We start from the raw sequence: 18985 nt of genomic DNA on the forward strand, positions 1-18985 counted from the left end.
AGGCGGACAAACTCTGTGCATTACTCATGCTGTTCCTGTATCGCCTCCGGACTTTCTCACCCTGTGCCAACATGAAAACGGAGTGCCATAAACATCAAAAGCCTCCGAGATCGAATAGACCCTAAGCAGCAAAGCCACGATTGTAAGGCTGCTGGTGCTAAAATCTGCTCAGTGCACAGTCATGAGTGTGGCAGTTCACCCGAACAACGTCGCTGACGAAACAGCGAGTCGACTCGACAATTGGAGCTCGCGAGGAGAGGGATGGCGTATAGGTAGGCATGTCTCAGAACGGACGATGAGCATAAAACGACATGCAAAGTGTTCACACGGTAAAAGAACTGAGATTCAAATCTCAAATCTCGAATACGACGCCACGGGAGCAAAAAAAACGCTTCGGTTACCCTTGCTGGTTTCCCTTTCTTGTCTGTCGCCAACAGCTGCTCAACCTGGCAAGTGACGCGGTATGGCGACCACGCTTGGCAAACGGACCCACGCCAAGCAGTTACGAGTGGAAGAGATTCAGTCGCTGCTCTATCAACCAACGCGACGTCCCTTCTGCCAGGGTCCGAATCAGGGTTCAGCGGTTCTGCTGCTATTTCCCCCCCGTGCCACTCTTAGCCGCTTTCGGTGATGCTGTATAACCGCGCGCAGGCGATTCGTTGTTGATGGTTTGTGTTGTCCCTGTCCGGCTGCAGGAGCCAGTGCTGGGTCATCTGAATTCGGAACACGATGGCACAAGAATTGAAGCTTCGACTCCTTCCTCTGACTGTCAGTCCTATACAGCCGTCTTGACTTTGGCGGGCCCGTTCGTCTGACGGAGTTGATGGGCATTGAAAGCAGAGTGCCACTTTTCACAGAGTCCCTTAGACGCCTACTTCCAAGGTTTGGAAAGGATATGGGTACAATATATACTCATCGCTCGTCCTCGACCCCTTATCCTGCCGGCATGACTTTCCCTACCAGGCCGTCAACGCCTTCTTACAGCATGCCGGCTACCAAGACCAAGGTCGAGGCCAAAGGTCTGCGTGACGAGTCGCACACCATGCACAAGTCGAACTCGTCCATGATCCGCCTCACCGCTCAGCTCATGCAGCAGAACCGACCGCAGGTCGCCGTCAATATCGCCCTCTTCTTTATCTTTCTGGTCGACTTTTGGCTGACGAGTTTCAATGTTTTCCATAGTGCGCTCATCAAGCTGGGCGTCATCAACCCGTTGCCTGAGAACTGCGTGCCTCCTGCCTTCTCACCCACCAGTCCTCCCTCATTTGCCCAGTGGCCGTTGACACATATCTACTGCCGTCTCATTCACATCTACAACTTCGTCACCAGCTACAGTGAAGACGAAAGGCTACACCATGATCTCTACTGTAGGAAGCCTAAGAACGACTGGATCCGCGACTGGGCCTACTGGGACGGCATTGGACACAAGGGCGAATGGGGAGCGCCGTATCCTGCCAGGGACAATGACAGTCGCTGCCCTTGCCCAGGCCTCAACGTGCTTGCAACACACGGACTCATCCATCAGTCCGGTCGCAAAGTTGCTGCTTCCAAGATGGTTGTGGCCCTCTCTCGAGCATTCAACATTGCGCCGACCATGGCGCTGCAGCTCTACTCTCCACTGTTCCCCGTATTCAGCGAGCGGGCACATATCTTTGATCTCGAGTCCATCGGTATCGCCAACATTATCGAACACGACGCGAGTCTGTTGCGACCCGACTACCATTTAGCCGACTGGCACAAGGATCCCAAAGCCATGTCGCGACCGCACCAGGACATGATCGACCGATGGTTCCCCGCGCCAACCAAGCATGGTAAAGTGAAAGCAGACCTGACTGATCGCGACTTTGCTGAGGCCGTCTGCATCCGTCGCAGCGAGTCGCGTAAGCACAATCGTCAGTACAGCTCCAACGTGGTTCAGAGCTTGATTGGATCCGGGAGCTGTTGCTTGATGCTCAACGTGTTTGGCGGTAAGGTACTCGATCTGCGCGAGATGGCAGGAAGTGTCGAGCACGATCTGCCCGGAGTCAGGACCACGCGCGCGGGACTCGAGTACGGATATGAGCGTATCCCAGCCAGAACCATCAACGCCAAGAAGGGCTCCGAGTGCTGTCCTATTGTTTCAACCACACAAAAGCAACGGTGGCAACCAGCCACAGCTAAATGGTACTTTGGAATGACCATTTTCTATGCGCTTTGGACTACATTCAAGATCGAGATGCGCGCAAGAGCATAGACATGTGTCATCCTCGCTGTGGTCTAGACGCCCAATTGATCATAGCTGCTGTTAAAATACTGCTTCCAGATTCAGTCACAGCACTCGTGTCAGCATTGCGAGACAGAATCAATCAACTGTGAAAGCACAAACAATATCTCCTGTGTCTGTCGATGAGGAGTCAAGTTTTTGAGGCAACAAAGATGATCGTGTAGAAACAAACACGAATGGCGACATGGTGCTTACTTCTCTTCCGCACACAATCGTGAATCACTCTGACAACGCGAGAAGAAGGGCCGTGGACGTAGGGAAACGTGAGTTAGCGAGTGCGCTAAGTCGTGAGCTGGCTCGAAATTTTTCGTGATTCGTGAATCACGGATGTGATTTTGTTGTCTGGTCCAACTATACTCACGACTCCTGTGACTGCTGTCCTGAACTCGTGACAGTTCTTACTGCGCTGGGCTCCAAGTTCAGCTAACTTACTTTCACTTTTTGGAATTTCCTCCACTCACGACTTTTCTTCGACAGCTCACTCACGCAACTCTCCGAAGCCGACCAACAAAGACACCTTTGCGCCTTCTGTGTTCATCTGAAGCACGTTCTTGCTCCCACCAAGGTCTCTCAACTTCGCCGTTCATGGTGGCTACTACTATCACCCGGTAAAATTGACCATGTTCAAGCCATTAGGCTTGTTGGCAAAGCTGCCTTGCCCTGATCACGCCAAAGGTGAATGTGAGGCCAACAGAGGCATGTGTCCCTTTTCTCACAACCCGACTCCTGCCCCGGAAAGCATCAGTGCGACACCAGCAGCATCATCCGGTCGAGTTGCGCTCCAAGGCGCCATGCCTCTACGCACCAATGCTGCAAATGCACCCACTTCCTCGACAAGGGACTTGAAACGACCGGCACCCAGCTCCTCTACTGCATCCACGAAAGCAAGCGTCAACTCCAACGATTCTTCTGCATCTGCACTACCCTTCAAGAAAGCCAAGAACGCCTATTCAGCCAACAAGCTCCATGCGTCACCTTCTTCTGTGAGCTCTGCTTCTACATCCAAGACGGCAAGTGCCAGCAACGAGTGGTCTCTGGTCGGCCATCATCCACCCAAGATCGGATTCAAGGATCACCCAGCTTCCGCCAAGATACCACTCTCAGCTCGACAGAACGGCCTTCAAGCTCTCTTCAATGGCTTCGTCTCGGCCTACGAGCCTATTTTACAAAGTACGGATCCTATTGTAGCAGGAATTGGTCAGAAGCTCTGCCGTGATCATGCACTAGCCCAAGAGCTCGAGCATTTCGCCAAAGTAGACAAGCACACCTACAAGAACAGCTGTATCACGCTGCTCACCAGTCTCAAAAAGCGAGATAGGCAAGTACTCGAGCGCGCTGCAACTGCTGCAGCTAACGAGGCAAGAAAACATCAAGGCAACCCCGATCTGCACCAGAAGGTTATGAGGGTGTTGTTCGACGAATGTACCGAAACGGGTACTGTCTCTCAGGTAGACGCCAAGAGGAAAGCGGTGCACGAGAGGCAGACGGGGAAGCTGGACCGTGCCAGGCTTGAGAACGCTCACTTCGTTTGCCCAGTCGACCAGCTAGAAAAGTACGAGTATACTGCCGTGATTCCTCCAGAGTGGCAAAACGAAGGAAGCACTAAGCCGGACGCTGTAGGTGAAATCAAAGAGTGCGAGCGCTGCGGCAAAAAGTACACCGTTGGAGGCGAACTGAACGAAGCGGGAACGGAGAGGAAGGGTCAGAACCCAAAAGAGTGCGGCTATCATTGGGGAAAACGACGCTACGAAAAGCAGAGTGGGACCAAGGGCCGTGTTCAGATCTGGACATGCTGTAACAAGGCGGTTGGAAGCAATACGCTGGGCGACGACAGTTGCTGTTATGGCCCGCACGTCTTCAAAGAGACGGCAGGACTCGATTTACATCGCAGAGAGGCTTTTATCACGACCAAGGAGCTCATCGAATCGACCAGGAACGAGTCGAGCTTGACCGCACAACTCGACATTGTAGCGCTCGATTGCGAACTGAGCTATACCACTGCTGGGCTCACATTGACAAGATTGACGCTGGTGGACGAGGAAGGCGAGATGATTCTGGACGAGCTAGTACGCACACGCACCGACATTGTCGACTACAACACACGGTTTTCAGGTATCACGCCGGAAGAGTACGAAGAAAAGGCCGTCTTTACGCTTGAGCAGGTGCGCAAGACCATGGCGCAGTTTGTTGGTGAGAACACCATCCTCGTCGGCCATGGACTGGAGAACGATTTGCGGGCCATCCGATTGGTGCACGACAAGGTAGTAGATACGGTGATGCTGTATCCTCACGCTCGTGGCTTTCCATTTCGAACATCGTTGCGTGACCTCACGGCAAAATATCTGGGCAAGATCATTCAGAATCAAACCAGTCTTGGCCACTCTTCGCTGGAGGACGCAAGGATGTCGCTGGAGCTAGTGCGCTACAAGATGGTCAACGACCCCACTTCACCCTTTGCCAGCCAGGAGACTCATGACAACAGTGTCAAGGTAGCAAGAGCGACGGGTGTAGCTGTCCAAGGAGGTCTGTCCACAACAGGTCAAGGCGAGAGTCGATCGACGCAAGCTCCTGTTCGCTCGAGTCTCTTCGGGGCATCCTTGGCCAATGACAGTGCACGTTCGATCTTTCAAAAGTAGTGTAACTCGAGCGTAGGTGTGTCCTCATGCACATAGTCAGGCGAAGCACCTTGACCTTTGTTCTAGTGGCGTCGTATAGCGTTGTCAGCAAGCACAGTGACACCACCATTCCTCCTACAAATGGAGACCCGATTTAATGGTCCATGCAAGGTCAGAATCGGGGCCATGTGGTCGTGCGAGTTTGGAGTTTTTCGAGAAGTCGTGAGAGTGGCGAAACCTGAGTCCAGCGGGAGTTAATTACCCGTCTTCCGCGCACTCTTCGTGGATTTTCAACTGCGTGCTGAGCTGCAACTCCTGTTGCATCGTGTACACTTTCAGGTTGGGGACTAAGCCGTGAGTTATTCACGAAATTATTCGTGATTAAATCACAAAGTAGTCTCGAAATTTGTGAAATCGGGAAAATCGCTCAGCTGAGCTGAATTTGGCAGTATCACGTATGTCACGCTCCTTCTCCTCCTCCGCTTCGTCGTTGTTCACCTTCAACTCCGCGTTCGTCCATACTCTTCCTCCCTCTCTCCCACGTCCACATCCTACCACCTTTCCTTTCATGCAGCGAATGAGCTTCTGAAGCAGCCGCGTTACTCCCGAAGCGCGAATCAGCTGTCCACTTGCATCCTCGGCGACGCATTCACCTTCTACCTCCACCTCGGCCATTGACGCATATCCGCTTCTGGTCTCCCTCAAGCGGATGATCTAGAACGAGTCATGGCCACCGAAGTCGCTTCAGGCGGCTTTGCCGAATATGCTCTGCTGGTGGAGGCTCTACGCTCGCTCACTGTAGCACAGGCCAAGGCGCTTATCAAGGATCTCAACAACGAGCCCGAGGCCGTATGCGGTTATATAGCTCTCTCTGGTAACAAAATTGACCTCATTAATCGTCTCATAGCGGCCCTGACCGAACGCAGGAATCAGGGTGATATTCGTGGATATCAAAAGTTCCACGCTCTCATCCTTCGATACAAGGGCCCGCCAATTCCCGCCTACAGGAATGGGTACGTCTCGATGCTATATCCAATTCCGCTTGCTTGCCGCATTCTCCCGATCAATCGACTGACCCTTACAATTATTATACCATCTGCCTGATTTTGTTCATCGTTCTGCTACTTACAACCACTTCAGATCGTTTCCACTTCCGCCTATTCCTCGCAGTGCCACCACAAATGCAAGTGCAGGTACGTATGGTGGCTACAGCGCCACTGGTGCGTACGCAGCACATCCGCAACGTCTCGGTGTAACGCCAACCAACAGAGCGCCAAGCATCACCCCTTCTTACCACTCCCCTCCAATCTCAACAGCCACAACCACAACAGCCACAGCCTCATTGCCATCGCGGCCTGTCGGTCCCGCTGGCTCGACTCGTATCAACTTTCGCCCATCGCCTTTCTACGAGATCAAGCAATTTGTTTCCTCTATTGTCCAGTGCCCCGAGGCACCGACCCAGTCTGACCGCAAGAATGTGCCCTTCTTTGTGAATCTCACGACAGAGCAGGCGGATCAGCTCAGGACGTCCAAATACCAGCTTCGACTCTTTTGCACCACGGTGGAGGCACATGCTGCATCTCTATCAGGCCGCAACCCAGCCACCGTTGAATTTCCGCTCACCTGCGAAGTGCGAGTCAACTCCCAGCCGCTGTCAATCAATCTTCGCGGAAGCAAAAAACAAGCGGGCCGAGTTCCTCCGCCCAATCTCAATAAGGACAGCATGCTTGCGCTCAAGGCCGGACGTCCGAATCGCATCGATTTAACCTACACCAACGCCCCTAAACGTCACGTTCTCGTCGCTGCCATTTGCGAGATCACCACAGTCGAGACTCTTGTCGAGCACTTGCGATCCAGGCAGCTGCGGAGCAAGGAAGAGGTGCTTTTGAAGATGCGTAGGGAAGCGGAAGACGACGACATCGAACAGGGAGCAGCCACCATGAGTCTCAAGTGTCCCTTTAGCTACATGCGCATTACGACGCCCTGCCGATCTGTCAACTGCTTGCACGTACAATGCTTTGATGCGTACAGCTTCTTTTCGATCAACGAACAGACTCCGTCGTGGGCCTGTCCCGTATGTCAGAAGACGATCAAGCCGGAGGACTTGTTGATGGACGGCTATGTGGACGAAATTCTCAAGAAGGTGCCACACGACGAGGAGTCGGTTATCATTGAGCCAGACGGTTCTTGGCGGACCTCCGATGGCAAGATTAGCTCGAGCGGATCGGCACAGGCTACTCCAGCAGCCGATGGAACTTCACTCGTCGAGGACCGATCGCAAACGCAAAGCTTGGAGGATGTTAAACCTGGCAATGCAAAGCCCAACGGAGCCGGGAGAGCATCGCGAGATGACATTGTGGTGCTCGACAGTCCGTCGCCGCCTCCTGAGACGACAGTACCGAGTATTTCAGCATCTACATCGGCTACGGGGCCAACGCAACCACCGGTCGTTGCAGCGTCTTCCTCTTCATGTTCAGTGGAAACACGGACCGCACCGAGCGTCCAAGCATCTACCTTAGCTGTGGGGGCCACGACCGCCCCCAGCGTTCTGACATCTTCAGCTGCAATGGGAGTAAACGCTTCGACCTCAAACGCGCCGCCATCCCACAACGGAGTGGTTCCAACACCCTCTGCATCACATTCAGCAGGGGGACTCGCACTCGCACCGCGATGCGAACACACCGAAACACTTGACAGCAGCACCACTATGGGTGCGCACAATGCGCCTACGGTTGGTGTCGGAGAGGGTGGCGTGATTGATCTGACGCTGGACAGCGACGACGAGGATAGCGAGCCCTCGGTTCCAAGACGACCCGCACCTAGCATCGACGCTCATCCGAACCCACTGTCCAACTCTATGAACAGCGGATATCTCGGTCATCACAGCATCAGCAGCAACAACAACCGCGGAGGCGGGTTTGCGAACTATGCTTCCAAAGCTACAAGTATGTCGGCTCGCATTGACCCCTTTGCATCGGCTATGTCGCGAGTCGAGGCGACACCCGAGGATGAGCAGATTCGTCGCCCAGGCAAGCGACCACGAATTGAAGCGATTCCAACACCGAACGATCCTCGTCTCGTCAAAGGTGTCCGACCAGTCGAGCGGGAAAGGCGATCGTCACTAGACGCTCTACCAGCCTCGTATCTGGATGTTGGCATCAACGGCATCAATGGAAGCCAAAGCAACGGACGCGGCTATGAAGCAGCGAATACCACCAGCAACGGAGGAGGAACGAGAGCAGACGGCAATTCAGCAGCCGCACGGGGTGCGAGCGGGGAGGATGACGGGGACGATTCGTGGATGGACAATGCCAACACGAGCGACCACGACCAGTACATCAACGAAGAGGATTGGTGGGCTTAGAGGCGTATGATGCAGAAGAAGCATCGATTGTTGACAGCTGCTGAGCTCGGAACAGCCTCAACAGCGGACTCTACGATCGAGCCACACCACAACATTCCAAGCTTGACCATTCCGTCTTAGCAGCAGCCGATATCAAACCAACATCATACTAATCGAGGTCGAAGTACAGATACCATCGCAAAGCAAAGCAAGTTTATCAAATCTCATTGTACTTGTAGCATATACTCTCTATGCCCACTGTTACCAACACTCAGGTCACTGTGAGTGTTGTTTTTCCCAGCATTGCCCAGGGAGGGGACGAGAAGGAAGCCATGAGACAGGAGCAAGAATGCACGACTGTCTGACGCGGCGAGAATGTGGGCGGAAGCAGGCAACAGCCCAACGTGTGAGGTTTGGATGGATCAAATCTGTGAATGTTAGAGGCACGCGAAAAAGTCTCTTGTGCTTTGGTGAAAATTTGGCGACCGTGTCGTTTCTGTTATAATTCGGAAAGATTGCGGGTCGTGAGTGGTGGTCGGTGCTTGGTGACTGTGAAGATCGACCGATGACGGGCCAAGAGCGAGTGTACGTAAATCAAGCGCAGCACGCAACGGGCAACGTGCAAGTTGCAAGTGCAGACTCGCTCTCCGATTTGCGCGTCACGCATTTGCAGGAAGACACGCGACGCGTTAATCGATAGACGCGTCAAAGTGTCGGGCACTAGACGAGTTGACTCATTTACACGACTACGAAAAGACGCGTCAGCTGCTTCCGAAAAAAAAGGAAAGGAAAAGAAAGGAAAGGAAAGGAAAGAAAGCCAGAAAGCCAGAGAGAAAAAAGGCGGCAAAGAGGACGGTCGAACTGCGACACAGCATGGTTGCATGTTGAGCACAGAGGGAATCACGAAAAACTTTAGGCTGCACGCGTGAAATGCATTTGGCATGCATAGGCGCCGCTCTGCACAACGTACAGAGTGACAGGCGCAATCGACAACCTGCTTCCACACTGATAATTTGTGATTTGCGGCTCTGTGACTGTACAGAGCATTTGAGAAGCACAGCTGGAAAACCCCCCGAAGTAGCACCCAAAATCACGCATCCAGCGTAACCAATCAGTCGTCCAAGATTTGGGTACCCATTCCGCGTTCCGTACTTCTGCTTTTCCTCGATATCATCACCTCCACCGCCATCGACCACCACCATCCTAAGATCACTTAGACCCTGCAGCGAACGCATACGCATCCACAGCCACCACTCCATTCGTCATCGTCTCTTGAGCCCCGACAAGCTCGCAACCTCCCAACGCTCTCACCTACACTCGAGATAGACGTTTGGACTACACATCATGGCTCGTCCTACATTGACCATGTCGACAACATCATCGAGCAGCAGCGCTAGTCCTCGGCCAATGCGGCACGAAGTTGAGATGTATGCGCATGCGCTGCGCACTCGTCTTCAGTTTGCTTCGTTCAAGGCACTGAACGGCGTCGGCAAGACATCTCTCTCGGACCTCACATCTACTGGCCAAGCTGCCGTACAGCCACTGACACCAAGTCTCGCATCTAACCATCAAATGGTAGATCAGCCTCAATCCAGTTCATCATCAGCCACCACGCCAGCGCTCTCCCAAGGAGAGTCGCTGCCTTCTTCATCGCAGTCGTCCACTCGATCCACTCGATCTATCTACCTCGATATCTTTGGAACCGATTTTCGTTCCACTACCACCCCTACTCCTTCGTCCTCAAAAGCGCTGTCTCGAGCTTCATCGTTTGCTTCCGCTTCAAACGCATCCAAGCGTCTATGTTCCTCTTCGATGTCGACTCGGTCATTACTGGACAAGGCCGCATCCTCACCCCAGCTCGGATCGCCGGAAAGGAAGAACGGTCACTTTGACTGGCACAACAATCCAACCCCAGCCATGGTTGCACACGAGACCAAGCTCGCCGCCGAAGAATCATTTGCTTTGCCGACGGGGTCGCCCTCCAAACGTCGCAGAGAGGCAAGCTACAATGCTTCCTCCTCGTCCAACAACCCACTGCTCAACACACCCCGCAGATCAAGAATGCAGAGCTGTGGTGGCTTTCTGCCCAATGGTCACCCGGCATCCTCGCTCGCCCAAGACCTGGGTCTCACCGCACCACGTACGCCTCGTTCGCGCCATGCATCGGGTCGACACGTCTTTGCTAGTCCGCCTCCACCGCTTGCTGGCGGTGACCAAGACCAAGCCGAACGAGACCGCGTCGCGAGCCTACTAGCCGCGTTAGCCGAAGCACGAAATGGCAACAGTGGTTCCGATTCCAGTTCCGGCAGTGATCGACCACACACGCCACCTCTGGCGTCTTCGTCGACGCATCTGCAGCAGGCGCTGGCGATCGGAGCTGCCAGTCCATCGTTGCGACGCAATGACACACTGGCACGGCCCAACAGCTCGCACAATCCCAAGAGGCACAAACGCAATGTTTCGTGGAGTGTCTTGCCCCCGGACTTGCACAAGGCAGACGACAGCAGCAGCAGGGTGGTGAATGACGCACCGCAGGCTGAAGCAGAAGGCACAGGTGACGACCGGGCTGCAGCGGATTACCTTTTGTTCCTCGCTTCGTCGCCGTCGCCTTCGTCAATCAAGAGATTTAGCGCGGATGTCGAGACAGTGAGCTCGAACGGTATTCTCTCGACACCTTCGCAGACATCGCTGTGGGATCCATTTAACAGCAACAGCGGCGGCGGCGGCGATGGTCGTCGAAGCCGACTGCAGAGTAGCAATGGTGAGAGCTTTACTGGGCCGAGACACACGAACCTGCCAATGTCGACTACGCCTCTCACGCCTCCACCGTCGGCGCGCAAACTGGGCAAGCCATGTTTGTCAGCTAGCTACGAGAGCCAAGGTATGGTTGGGCTTGGGTTCGATCAACACACGCTGTGCTCTGCAACGTCGACGGCGACACCTTCGAAACGTGCTGCTAACGCGCTAGAGTATATGGAGCGACGGCGTAACTCGGCAGCGCAAGCGTCGCCATGCACGCCTCCTCGGACGACGTCGCACTTGTCGTACAGATCATCGAGGACGAGCAGCGGCTCGTCGAATCCGGACTCGGGCTCGCGAGGCTTGGCGACCACACCGCCGAATGCGCCCGGCGCGCCCGGAGGCGATACCACGTTCCATTATGCCGACTTTGTCAATGTCTCGCCGAGCCCGCAGCCTCCGTCCGCGGGTAGATTCACCAGTGTCAGCACATATCTTGCGCATGCTGCTACTAGGACCCCCACAAAGATGAACAGGCACGCGTTCGAGTCCCGACGCACATGAGCGCGACTCGTACTTTCACAATTCTCATTTGTATGTCTCGTTTCCCGCGCAGTGGTTTCGCCTGTTCTTATAGCTTAGTGTATGCACATAGTCGCCAAGCTTGCCTAGCGCTCATCGGGCAGCTGTGCACTTGCACAATTGGCTACTCGCTCGGCCTGCGCCAGTGGCTCGACGTGGAATCGTCTGGGATTTGTTTTTAGCTTGCTCTGATTATTCACTTGGTCTCGACGCTGAATCGGTGGTGGGATGCGTGCTGTTGCGTCTCATGGCTGCTTGGCTGTGCTCGAGATGAGTGCCAAGGCGCATCCCGATTGTGCACACATTCACGATTCTTGTCGCACCAGTCTCGCCAACACGGCGCGTTTGCACACCTTTCATGCTCATCGACCAACCAAACGCAAAAACCAGCTTAAGCTGTGAGCGTGGAATTGAAACGGACTCACAACCACATCTCGATCCAACGCAAACGCGATACTCTCGCACTGGTACGCTACACGCATCAAGCAGCAGCGATCGTCGTCGCGTGCTGATCCTCAATCAGCGTTCCCCTCGCAACCAAGTGTTGCTCGTCAACTTCGTGCTTCAACGCCGCATGCGCCTCGTTCCGTGTCGCGTGTTGGGCCGCGCCCAGATTCGGAGAAGCTGGCGGGGTGAAGATGGCATCGACATCTGCACCCAGTTCGAAGACGAGCGCTTGTTCCAGGGCGACGGTGCATTCGCGTTGCACCTTGGTATGTTCGGCTTGGAGCGTTTCAAGGTGTTGCCAGAGACGCGCGTTTTCGGTGCGTGCATAGCGCAGCTTGGCTTTCTCGACGAGATAGCGTGCGCGCGCGTTGCGGATCGCGGCTTGCGCTGCTTCCATGGATGATGCCGACGACGCCAGCACGTCGGCTTCGTCGCCGCCTGCCCAACCGAAGCGCGATGAACGTCGACGAAGCGCAGATGAAGAGCGCGTACTGCGTCGTGATCGCCTCAGCTCGGACACGTCCGGCATCGAGTCGCCCGAGTCGCTGTCGTAGTCGTTGGCGCGCGCACGCTTGACGCCCGCGCCACCAGAGACGGATGCAATCACCTTCTCGTCGGCCTCGACACCGTTGCGTGGACGAGACGGTGGTTCGCGAAGCTTGCGGCTGCGTTCGCGCTCGCGCATATCCTTTGCCCATGCCCTTAGTGCACGACCGAGGATCGCTTCGTTGCGTTTGGTCTCTTCCGAATCAGGACCGGCTGCAAGACGCTCTTGGATGCCCAACTCGTCCGCCGACATGGTGTACAGATTCGACTCACCACCTACTCCTCCTGTCAAACCGAATTCAGCGCCCTCGTCACCAGCAAGTTCAAGCAACTCGTCGCCCAGAGAATCGTCGGTTGCGCCGGGCGCTGCTTTGGCTGGTGTAGCCGAATCAGCGGCTTCACCAAGCATCGAAGCGTCTTCTCCACCATCTTCCTGTGCAGCCGAAGCGGCAGCCCTTCGAGAACCAGGCGTGATGATTTGGTGTTGGACGCGCATGTGTTTACTTAGTGCATCTGATCGCGTGAAGCTCTTGTCGCATTCAGGCCGCGGACATGTGAATGGCTTTTCTCCGGTATGGCTTCGCAGATGGCTGAGCAGCGCAAAACGAGAAGTCTGAGGTTTTCCTTTGCGGATGCAGCCGGTCCATTCGCACATGTACTTGCTCTTGTGAATGCCAATGTGCTCGTTGTGCAGGTGATCGATGAACGGCTGTAGGCTGTTGAATGTCTCTCCGCAGTCATTCCACTGGCATGTAACTTCGGCATCATTGTGAACTGCAGGTTCTCGAACGGATTCATCGGCGAGCTCGTCGCCTTCTGGAGAGGCAGAGCGAAGGCGCTGATTGGTGGTGGGTTGTGCGCCTTGTTCGGCCTCTGAACCTGAAGTGGAGATGTCGGAGAGCGTTGGGGAGGGTGCGCGAACAGGCATGGCGCTGGTAGTATTGGCAGTGCTGGGCTGTTTCGAGCGAGTGCTAGCTGGCGGTTTGTGTGGAGACGAGGGTGGATTTGAGATTCTGCCAGTTCCGAGTGATGAGCTAGGAGATGGCGAGCGTTCCAGGGCCGCTGAAGACGCAAGCGGCCGTGACGAGGTTCCCATTGCAGCAGACGAGCTGCTGGCTGCACCAGCATTGGCAGGTTTCTTGCGAGGCATATCGTCGTCGAGGCACTACGTCCGTTCGCCGCCGGGTATGATCGATGCGACTTGAAATGAAGCACGATTCGTGATTCGTACGGGCTGTGGCTTGAGCAGCGTAGCGTAGCGTTGCTTGGTTGGCGACGTGTCGAGTGAGTGAGTGATTTGAGCAGAGTCGTCAGAGTGGACGATTCGTGATTTCGCAGGTTGTGGCGTAGTCAGATCATGGAAAAGCTGGAAGCAAGCCGCTGTAGAAACCTAGAAGGGTTTGTCAGCCATTCGTGATTGTGATTGTGATTGTGATTGTGATTGCGATTCGTGATTTGCCAAAGTCTGTTGTTACCCGCAAAGTGTACGTGCACGCGCTGCGCGGATGAGCCGCATCTCACACTGGATTTAACTTATGATTCACGATTGCAAAGATGGAGGCAGCAAACTCATTCGATGTGCGATACCCGAGATTCTGGCCTCAAGCGCGAACCAGCATCACGCACAGGAAGAATTCCCAAATCGTGGTCAGTCGCAGACCAGAAATCACGAATATCGTGAAAATCGTGAATCGTGAATCGTGAATCGTGAATCGTGAATCGTGAATCGTGAATCGTGAATCGTGAAACGTAAAAATTGGAAATTGTTCAGGGCACAAAGAGTCAGGTGGGATCACCGATTCATGATTCGCACTCTTTGCGCTACATCCCCGCACCGAAACATGAAAAACACAGCGCATGAGCCGGTGTGACTTTGTGACTTGTCTCGCTCCATCTCTCTGCTCCGGTTCGTGCTGCATCACACCCGGCCTTTCCGCTTCACGCTGTGCCTCGATCGAACTCGAACTCGTCGCGCTTCTCGCAGGGCTTCGTTCGGCTGTACCGCATCTCTCGGATCCTCGCAGCGCTTTGCGACGCTTCGCGACTTGGTAACAGCTTGGCGATCGACAGTGCTTGCCAGCGAGTCACACGCTTACTTGCACAGACGTCAAGACTCGACCACAGCGCAAGTACAAGCACATCTTGGCCCAATACATTTCTGCTGTGCGCGCGCGTTGCACTGCGGGCGATTGATTCGCAATGTCGGATGCTACGGCGACATCACCAAAATGGTCAAGCGATCGATTTTTCCAGACGCAAGCGCCACCGGCGAATCTCTCGGAAGCATCCTCGGCCGCATCCGAGTTCGTCCAGCGACACATCAAAGAAGGGCGTCGAGTAGTGCTGGTCACCTCGGGAGGAACAACGGTGCCGCTGGAGAAGAACGTGGTACGCTTTCTTGACAACTTTTCGGCGGGAACTAGAGGTGCCACGTCGGCCGAGTACTTCCTTTCCGCCGGCTATGCTGTGATCTTCATGAGCCGACAGCATTCGCTTGCACCGTACACGAGACACTATAGTCATACCACGAACCCTTTCCTGGATTTGCTTGCGGATCCTGCGACGCACGTTCACACTGATTCGCCCGCGTCGGCCTCGGGAGGAGACAACATCACCGTACTCAAGCAGCATGTGGCGCATCTTCGACCGATCCTTTCGGCGTATCACCACGCGCGTACTTCGGGCCTCCTGCATACAGTGCCATTCGTGACGGTCAACGACTACCTTTGGCTCTTACGAGAAATGTCTCGTGTAATGCAGCCGTTGGGTCGCAATGGAATGTACTACCTTGCTGCAGCGGTGAGTGACTTTTTCATCCCTTCTACCAACGTGCCGGAACACAAGATCCAGTCGGGAAAAGGCTCGTTGGTGATCGAGATGGATCAAGTCCCGAAAGTGCTGAAACCCATGGTGGAGCAATGGGTTCCCGAAGGCTACCTAGTCAGCTTCAAGCTCGAGACGGATCCGAAGCTGCTGATCCCCAAAGCTGTCGGTGCACTGCAGAGATACGGGCATCAACTTGTCATTGGGAACGACTTGAATCGACGCAAGTTCGAGGTGGTGTTTGTAGAACGGAAACCGGAGACCCCGGTATCATCTACATCGACCAGGCCGACACATAGCTTGAATGTCGACGGCCAACAATATTCGGCGACGTGGATGCGGCTCGAAGATGCGAGCGCTGTGGCAGATACCGAAGGAGGCGGAAAGGGCGGAGAGAAGGAGCTCGAAGAAGACATTGTTCACGAGCTCTGTAGCAGGCACCAACAGTGGATTTCCAATTCGCCCGGTGCTGCTGCCAGGATTTGAATCTAGTTGACCGCACACTCGTCGTAATCTATCCTATCACGTAACGTTGTTCCTCTTCTCAGCCCAAACCGCGAATGAGTTGCTTTCAGTTAACCTGAATTATCTGCTAGCAATCACCGAACCAACTTTTGTGAACACACTCACGACTCGAACGCGCCATGCACTCTTCGAGATCGTCATGAACGTTGCATTACGAACCACATGTCTAATGCACACACGCGTTGGTCCACCCACGACACCACACGCACAAGCCGGTGAAAGGAGCAAGCAAAAGACAGAGCATGGAGAATAAAGAAAACTTGGTACAAACACACGCGCTTGGATCGAATCCCTCCGGTCCGTTACCAGTTCTTGGCGTAAATCCAGGCCTTCTTATACATGGGCGCACTCGCCAGCTCGGCGCGCGTCTTCTCCTCGTCAGCCTGCCATATCGCTACGTCCTGCTCGTCAAACTCGCGCACGCCAGTGAGCAAATCTACATCCTTGGGGCTGATGAACTTGGTCTTGTACCAAAACTTCCATCCGAGCAAGATGGCAAAAAAGATAGGCAATCCAATGTAGTTGGTCAAAAACGTCCTCCAGTTGAACGTAAACAGAAACGAGTTCCAGCCTTTAAAGAAGACAACGAGCGACGTGAAGACGACGGCGATGTACGAGCTGTACGGCTGCAGCGGAGATTGCCACGGCAGAGACTCGCGCGACATGCCCTGCGCCTTCATCGCCTTCATAAATTGGATGTGGCTGATCAGGATGCAGATCCACGTGAGACCACCAAACATGGTCACCGACGCGACCAGGTACGAAAACGTCTTGGGTCCACCAGAGGCCAGGTTGATAAACGCCAGACCGCAGAACAGCGAGCTGACCGAGAGCGCAACGTACGGAACACCGCGCTTGTCGACGCGACGGAAAACTTTGGGCGCCTTACCATCGAGCGCCAATCCGTACAGCGTACGCGCTGCAATGTACAGATCCGAGTTGGCAGCCGAAATACAGAACACCAAAATTGCCGCATTGATTACGTGCGGAAGAACGCGGATGCGAGCTCGGATGATGGCCACGACGAACGGCGAGGCAGCGGCCGAGGTACCCTTTTTATTGGCCGAGAGCAGCTCGGGTGCGTTGGACGGGACGACCATGCCGACAAGCAGAGCACCAATGACATAGAAGAACGCGATTCGGAAAAACGTCTTCTTGATGGCCGAGGGGACCGTCTTGCGTGGGTTGGCAGCTTCTCCGACGGTGACACCGACAAGTTCGGTACCGGTGTACGCGAACAGAGCTGTGACCATGGTGGACCAGAAGCCGAGGAACATTCCCTTGGACCCCGAAGTGCCTGGATAGGAACGGAAAGCGAGACCGTCTTGGAAGTTGCGGAAACCGATGCGGTCGCCCGTGGGAGATCCACCGAGGTCGATGATGAGCAATAGCAAGATGAGACCCGTCATGGTAATGATCTTGACCAGGGAGAGCCAGAACTCGACCTCACCGAACCATTTGGGACCACCGAAGTTGAGAGCAATGATGAGCACGGTGATGATGCCGATCCAGATGCCTCCAGAGAGGGTGGAATTCCAGTAGGCAATCACAAGTGCCGCAGCATTTGTGTTGTTAGCGACGACCACTCCGTACTTGAAGAGGTAGTTGTAGCCAGTGGCCAGACCAAACTCGTCGCCTACGAAGCGTGAAGCATGACCAGCGAAACCCCTTGGGTGAGGCATGTAGGTCGACATTTCGCCGAGGGCCGACATGACGGAGGCGCAGCAGAATCCCATGAGCGTGTATGCGATGAGGATGGAAGCCGGACCGCCGTTGGCGAGACCGCCACCAGTACCGATAATGAGACCCGTACCGAGGGCACCGCCGATGGCAATCATGGAGATCTGACGACCTTTGAGCGCTCGGTGGAGCTGACGCTCCTCGGGCTTCTGGGCGTCTGGGAAGGAGGATGTTTTGGAGACGCCATCTTGTTCGTAGCCCTTGACCTCGCTGGCGGAGGAGCTGGCCTTTTCTTGGGTATATGGGGATAATTCCGATTGGATTTGGTCGACGGCCATCTTGACCAGGTGAAGGGGAGTGGAGGGACCAAAAAAGGTGTGCGTTTCGATTTAGAGATTCCTGTCGAGTGAGGGTGGTAGTGAGGAAGATGGGGGACTGTGTACCGGGTGGATGTGGTCGACAAGAAAGTTGGCAAGACCAGCAGAAGCGAAACACAGGAAGCAAGATGATACGAGAGGCTGGCTGTGAGGGACGGCGTTGAGCAGTCAAGTGGCCATGTCTTTTGTACTTCTTATTGGATGGGCCATCAAGGTGTCCAACAAAAAAAAAAAGCAAAAAAAAAGCAAAAAAGCGCCACCCACACGTAGCGTGAGAGGTTCAGAGGGACAGAGGGAGGGAGAGAGGAATACACCGATGGCATGCGCAGATGAACAAGACGCGGGTCCTAAACCGGCTCTTCTCTTCTCGCCCAGTGTTGTTTCGGCGGGGACATTCGTGATTCTCCGTTCTCCGTCGTGAGTGGCTATCTGTGCACACACAGCAGCCATCAACTCAGGGAAGGGGAATCTACTCACTACACAAAGCCAAAATTCTGCAACGCGAGGCTTACTGATAAGACAATTTGCCACGAGGGCAAGATACATCTTTTAGCGCCGTTCTTGTTCAAAACAGGCTGGCTCGAACGTCGCATTTCGCCTCTCTAGACGCCATTGCGTGCGCCTTGCAAGCGGACGATGAGAGCGACCAACAGGTGACGCTGCAGATAAGAGCCAGTTGTGACTGCCTCGAATGGAGAGTCATTCGTGATTCACGATTGCTGTTTCCTTTTCCACGCCAGAAAACTCGGCGAGTTGCCCTTTAGCGCACATGGCAATCATATCACAACTCAGGCATCACGAATCGAGAATGCACAGAATAGATTTGAACTGAGTTAACTTACGTTACTTAACTTAAGTTCTTCACATTTTGGACGGCGTCACGTCACAGCGTCGCAAAAACACCGGTTCAAGGAGCGCAACAAAAAAAAAAAAAAGCCACGCCAAATTTCACTGCGGGGCAGCAGTCTGACAGTGACTGTAGTTTCTTTGGACTTGCATACCCACGACTGAACAGATTAATTAAAGTAATCAAATGCCAAGAAAA

At 54.4% G+C, this 18985-nt stretch overlaps 7 protein-coding genes across 7 annotated transcripts; 5 read left to right on the forward strand and 2 right to left on the reverse strand.

Moving 5' to 3' along the window:
• Positions 1-985: 985 nt before the first annotated feature.
• On the forward strand, positions 986-2233 carry UMAG_03694 (uncharacterized protein; the record flags this gene model as incomplete). Its single annotated transcript, XM_011391866.1, has 1 exon — positions 986-2233. The coding sequence occupies one exon, from the start codon at positions 986-988 to the stop codon at positions 2231-2233; it is 1248 nt and encodes a 415-aa protein (XP_011390168.1).
• A 650-nt stretch (positions 2234-2883) lies between these two features.
• UMAG_03695 (uncharacterized protein) lies at positions 2884-4899 on the forward strand (the record flags this gene model as incomplete). The annotated part of the gene is made up of 1 exon (XM_011391867.1): positions 2884-4899. One exon carries the CDS (start codon positions 2884-2886, stop codon positions 4897-4899), a length of 2016 nt encoding a protein of 671 aa, XP_011390169.1.
• Positions 4900-5604: 705 nt separating this feature from the next.
• On the forward strand, positions 5605-8242 carry UMAG_03696 (uncharacterized protein; the record flags this gene model as incomplete). The annotated part of the gene is made up of 2 exons (XM_011391868.1): positions 5605-5891; positions 6019-8242. 2 exons carry the CDS (start codon positions 5605-5607, stop codon positions 8240-8242), a joined length of 2511 nt encoding a protein of 836 aa, XP_011390170.1.
• Positions 8243-9586: 1344 nt separating this feature from the next.
• UMAG_10490 (uncharacterized protein) lies at positions 9587-11524 on the forward strand (the record flags this gene model as incomplete). The annotated part of the gene is made up of 1 exon (XM_011392011.1): positions 9587-11524. The coding sequence occupies one exon, from the start codon at positions 9587-9589 to the stop codon at positions 11522-11524; it is 1938 nt and encodes a 645-aa protein (XP_011390313.1).
• Positions 11525-12023: 499 nt separating this feature from the next.
• Positions 12024-13685, reverse strand: UMAG_03698 (uncharacterized protein; the record flags this gene model as incomplete). Its single annotated transcript, XM_011391869.1, has 1 exon — positions 12024-13685. The coding sequence occupies one exon, from the start codon at positions 13683-13685 to the stop codon at positions 12024-12026; it is 1662 nt and encodes a 553-aa protein (XP_011390171.1).
• Positions 13686-14734: 1049 nt separating this feature from the next.
• Positions 14735-15844, forward strand: UMAG_03699 (phosphopantothenate--cysteine ligase CAB2; the record flags this gene model as incomplete). The annotated part of the gene is made up of 1 exon (XM_011391870.1): positions 14735-15844. The coding sequence occupies one exon, from the start codon at positions 14735-14737 to the stop codon at positions 15842-15844; it is 1110 nt and encodes a 369-aa protein (XP_011390172.1).
• A 341-nt stretch (positions 15845-16185) lies between these two features.
• Positions 16186-17901, reverse strand: UMAG_03700 (putative amino acid transmembrane transporter; the record flags this gene model as incomplete). Its single annotated transcript, XM_011391871.1, has 1 exon — positions 16186-17901. One exon carries the CDS (start codon positions 17899-17901, stop codon positions 16186-16188), a length of 1716 nt encoding a protein of 571 aa, XP_011390173.1.
• Positions 17902-18985: the final 1084 nt, after the last annotated feature.

Source organism: Mycosarcoma maydis, chromosome 10 (genome assembly GCF_000328475.2).
Source record: "Mycosarcoma maydis chromosome 10, whole genome shotgun sequence".
NCBI classification, from domain to species: Eukaryota; Fungi; Basidiomycota; class Ustilaginomycetes; order Ustilaginales; genus Mycosarcoma; species Mycosarcoma maydis.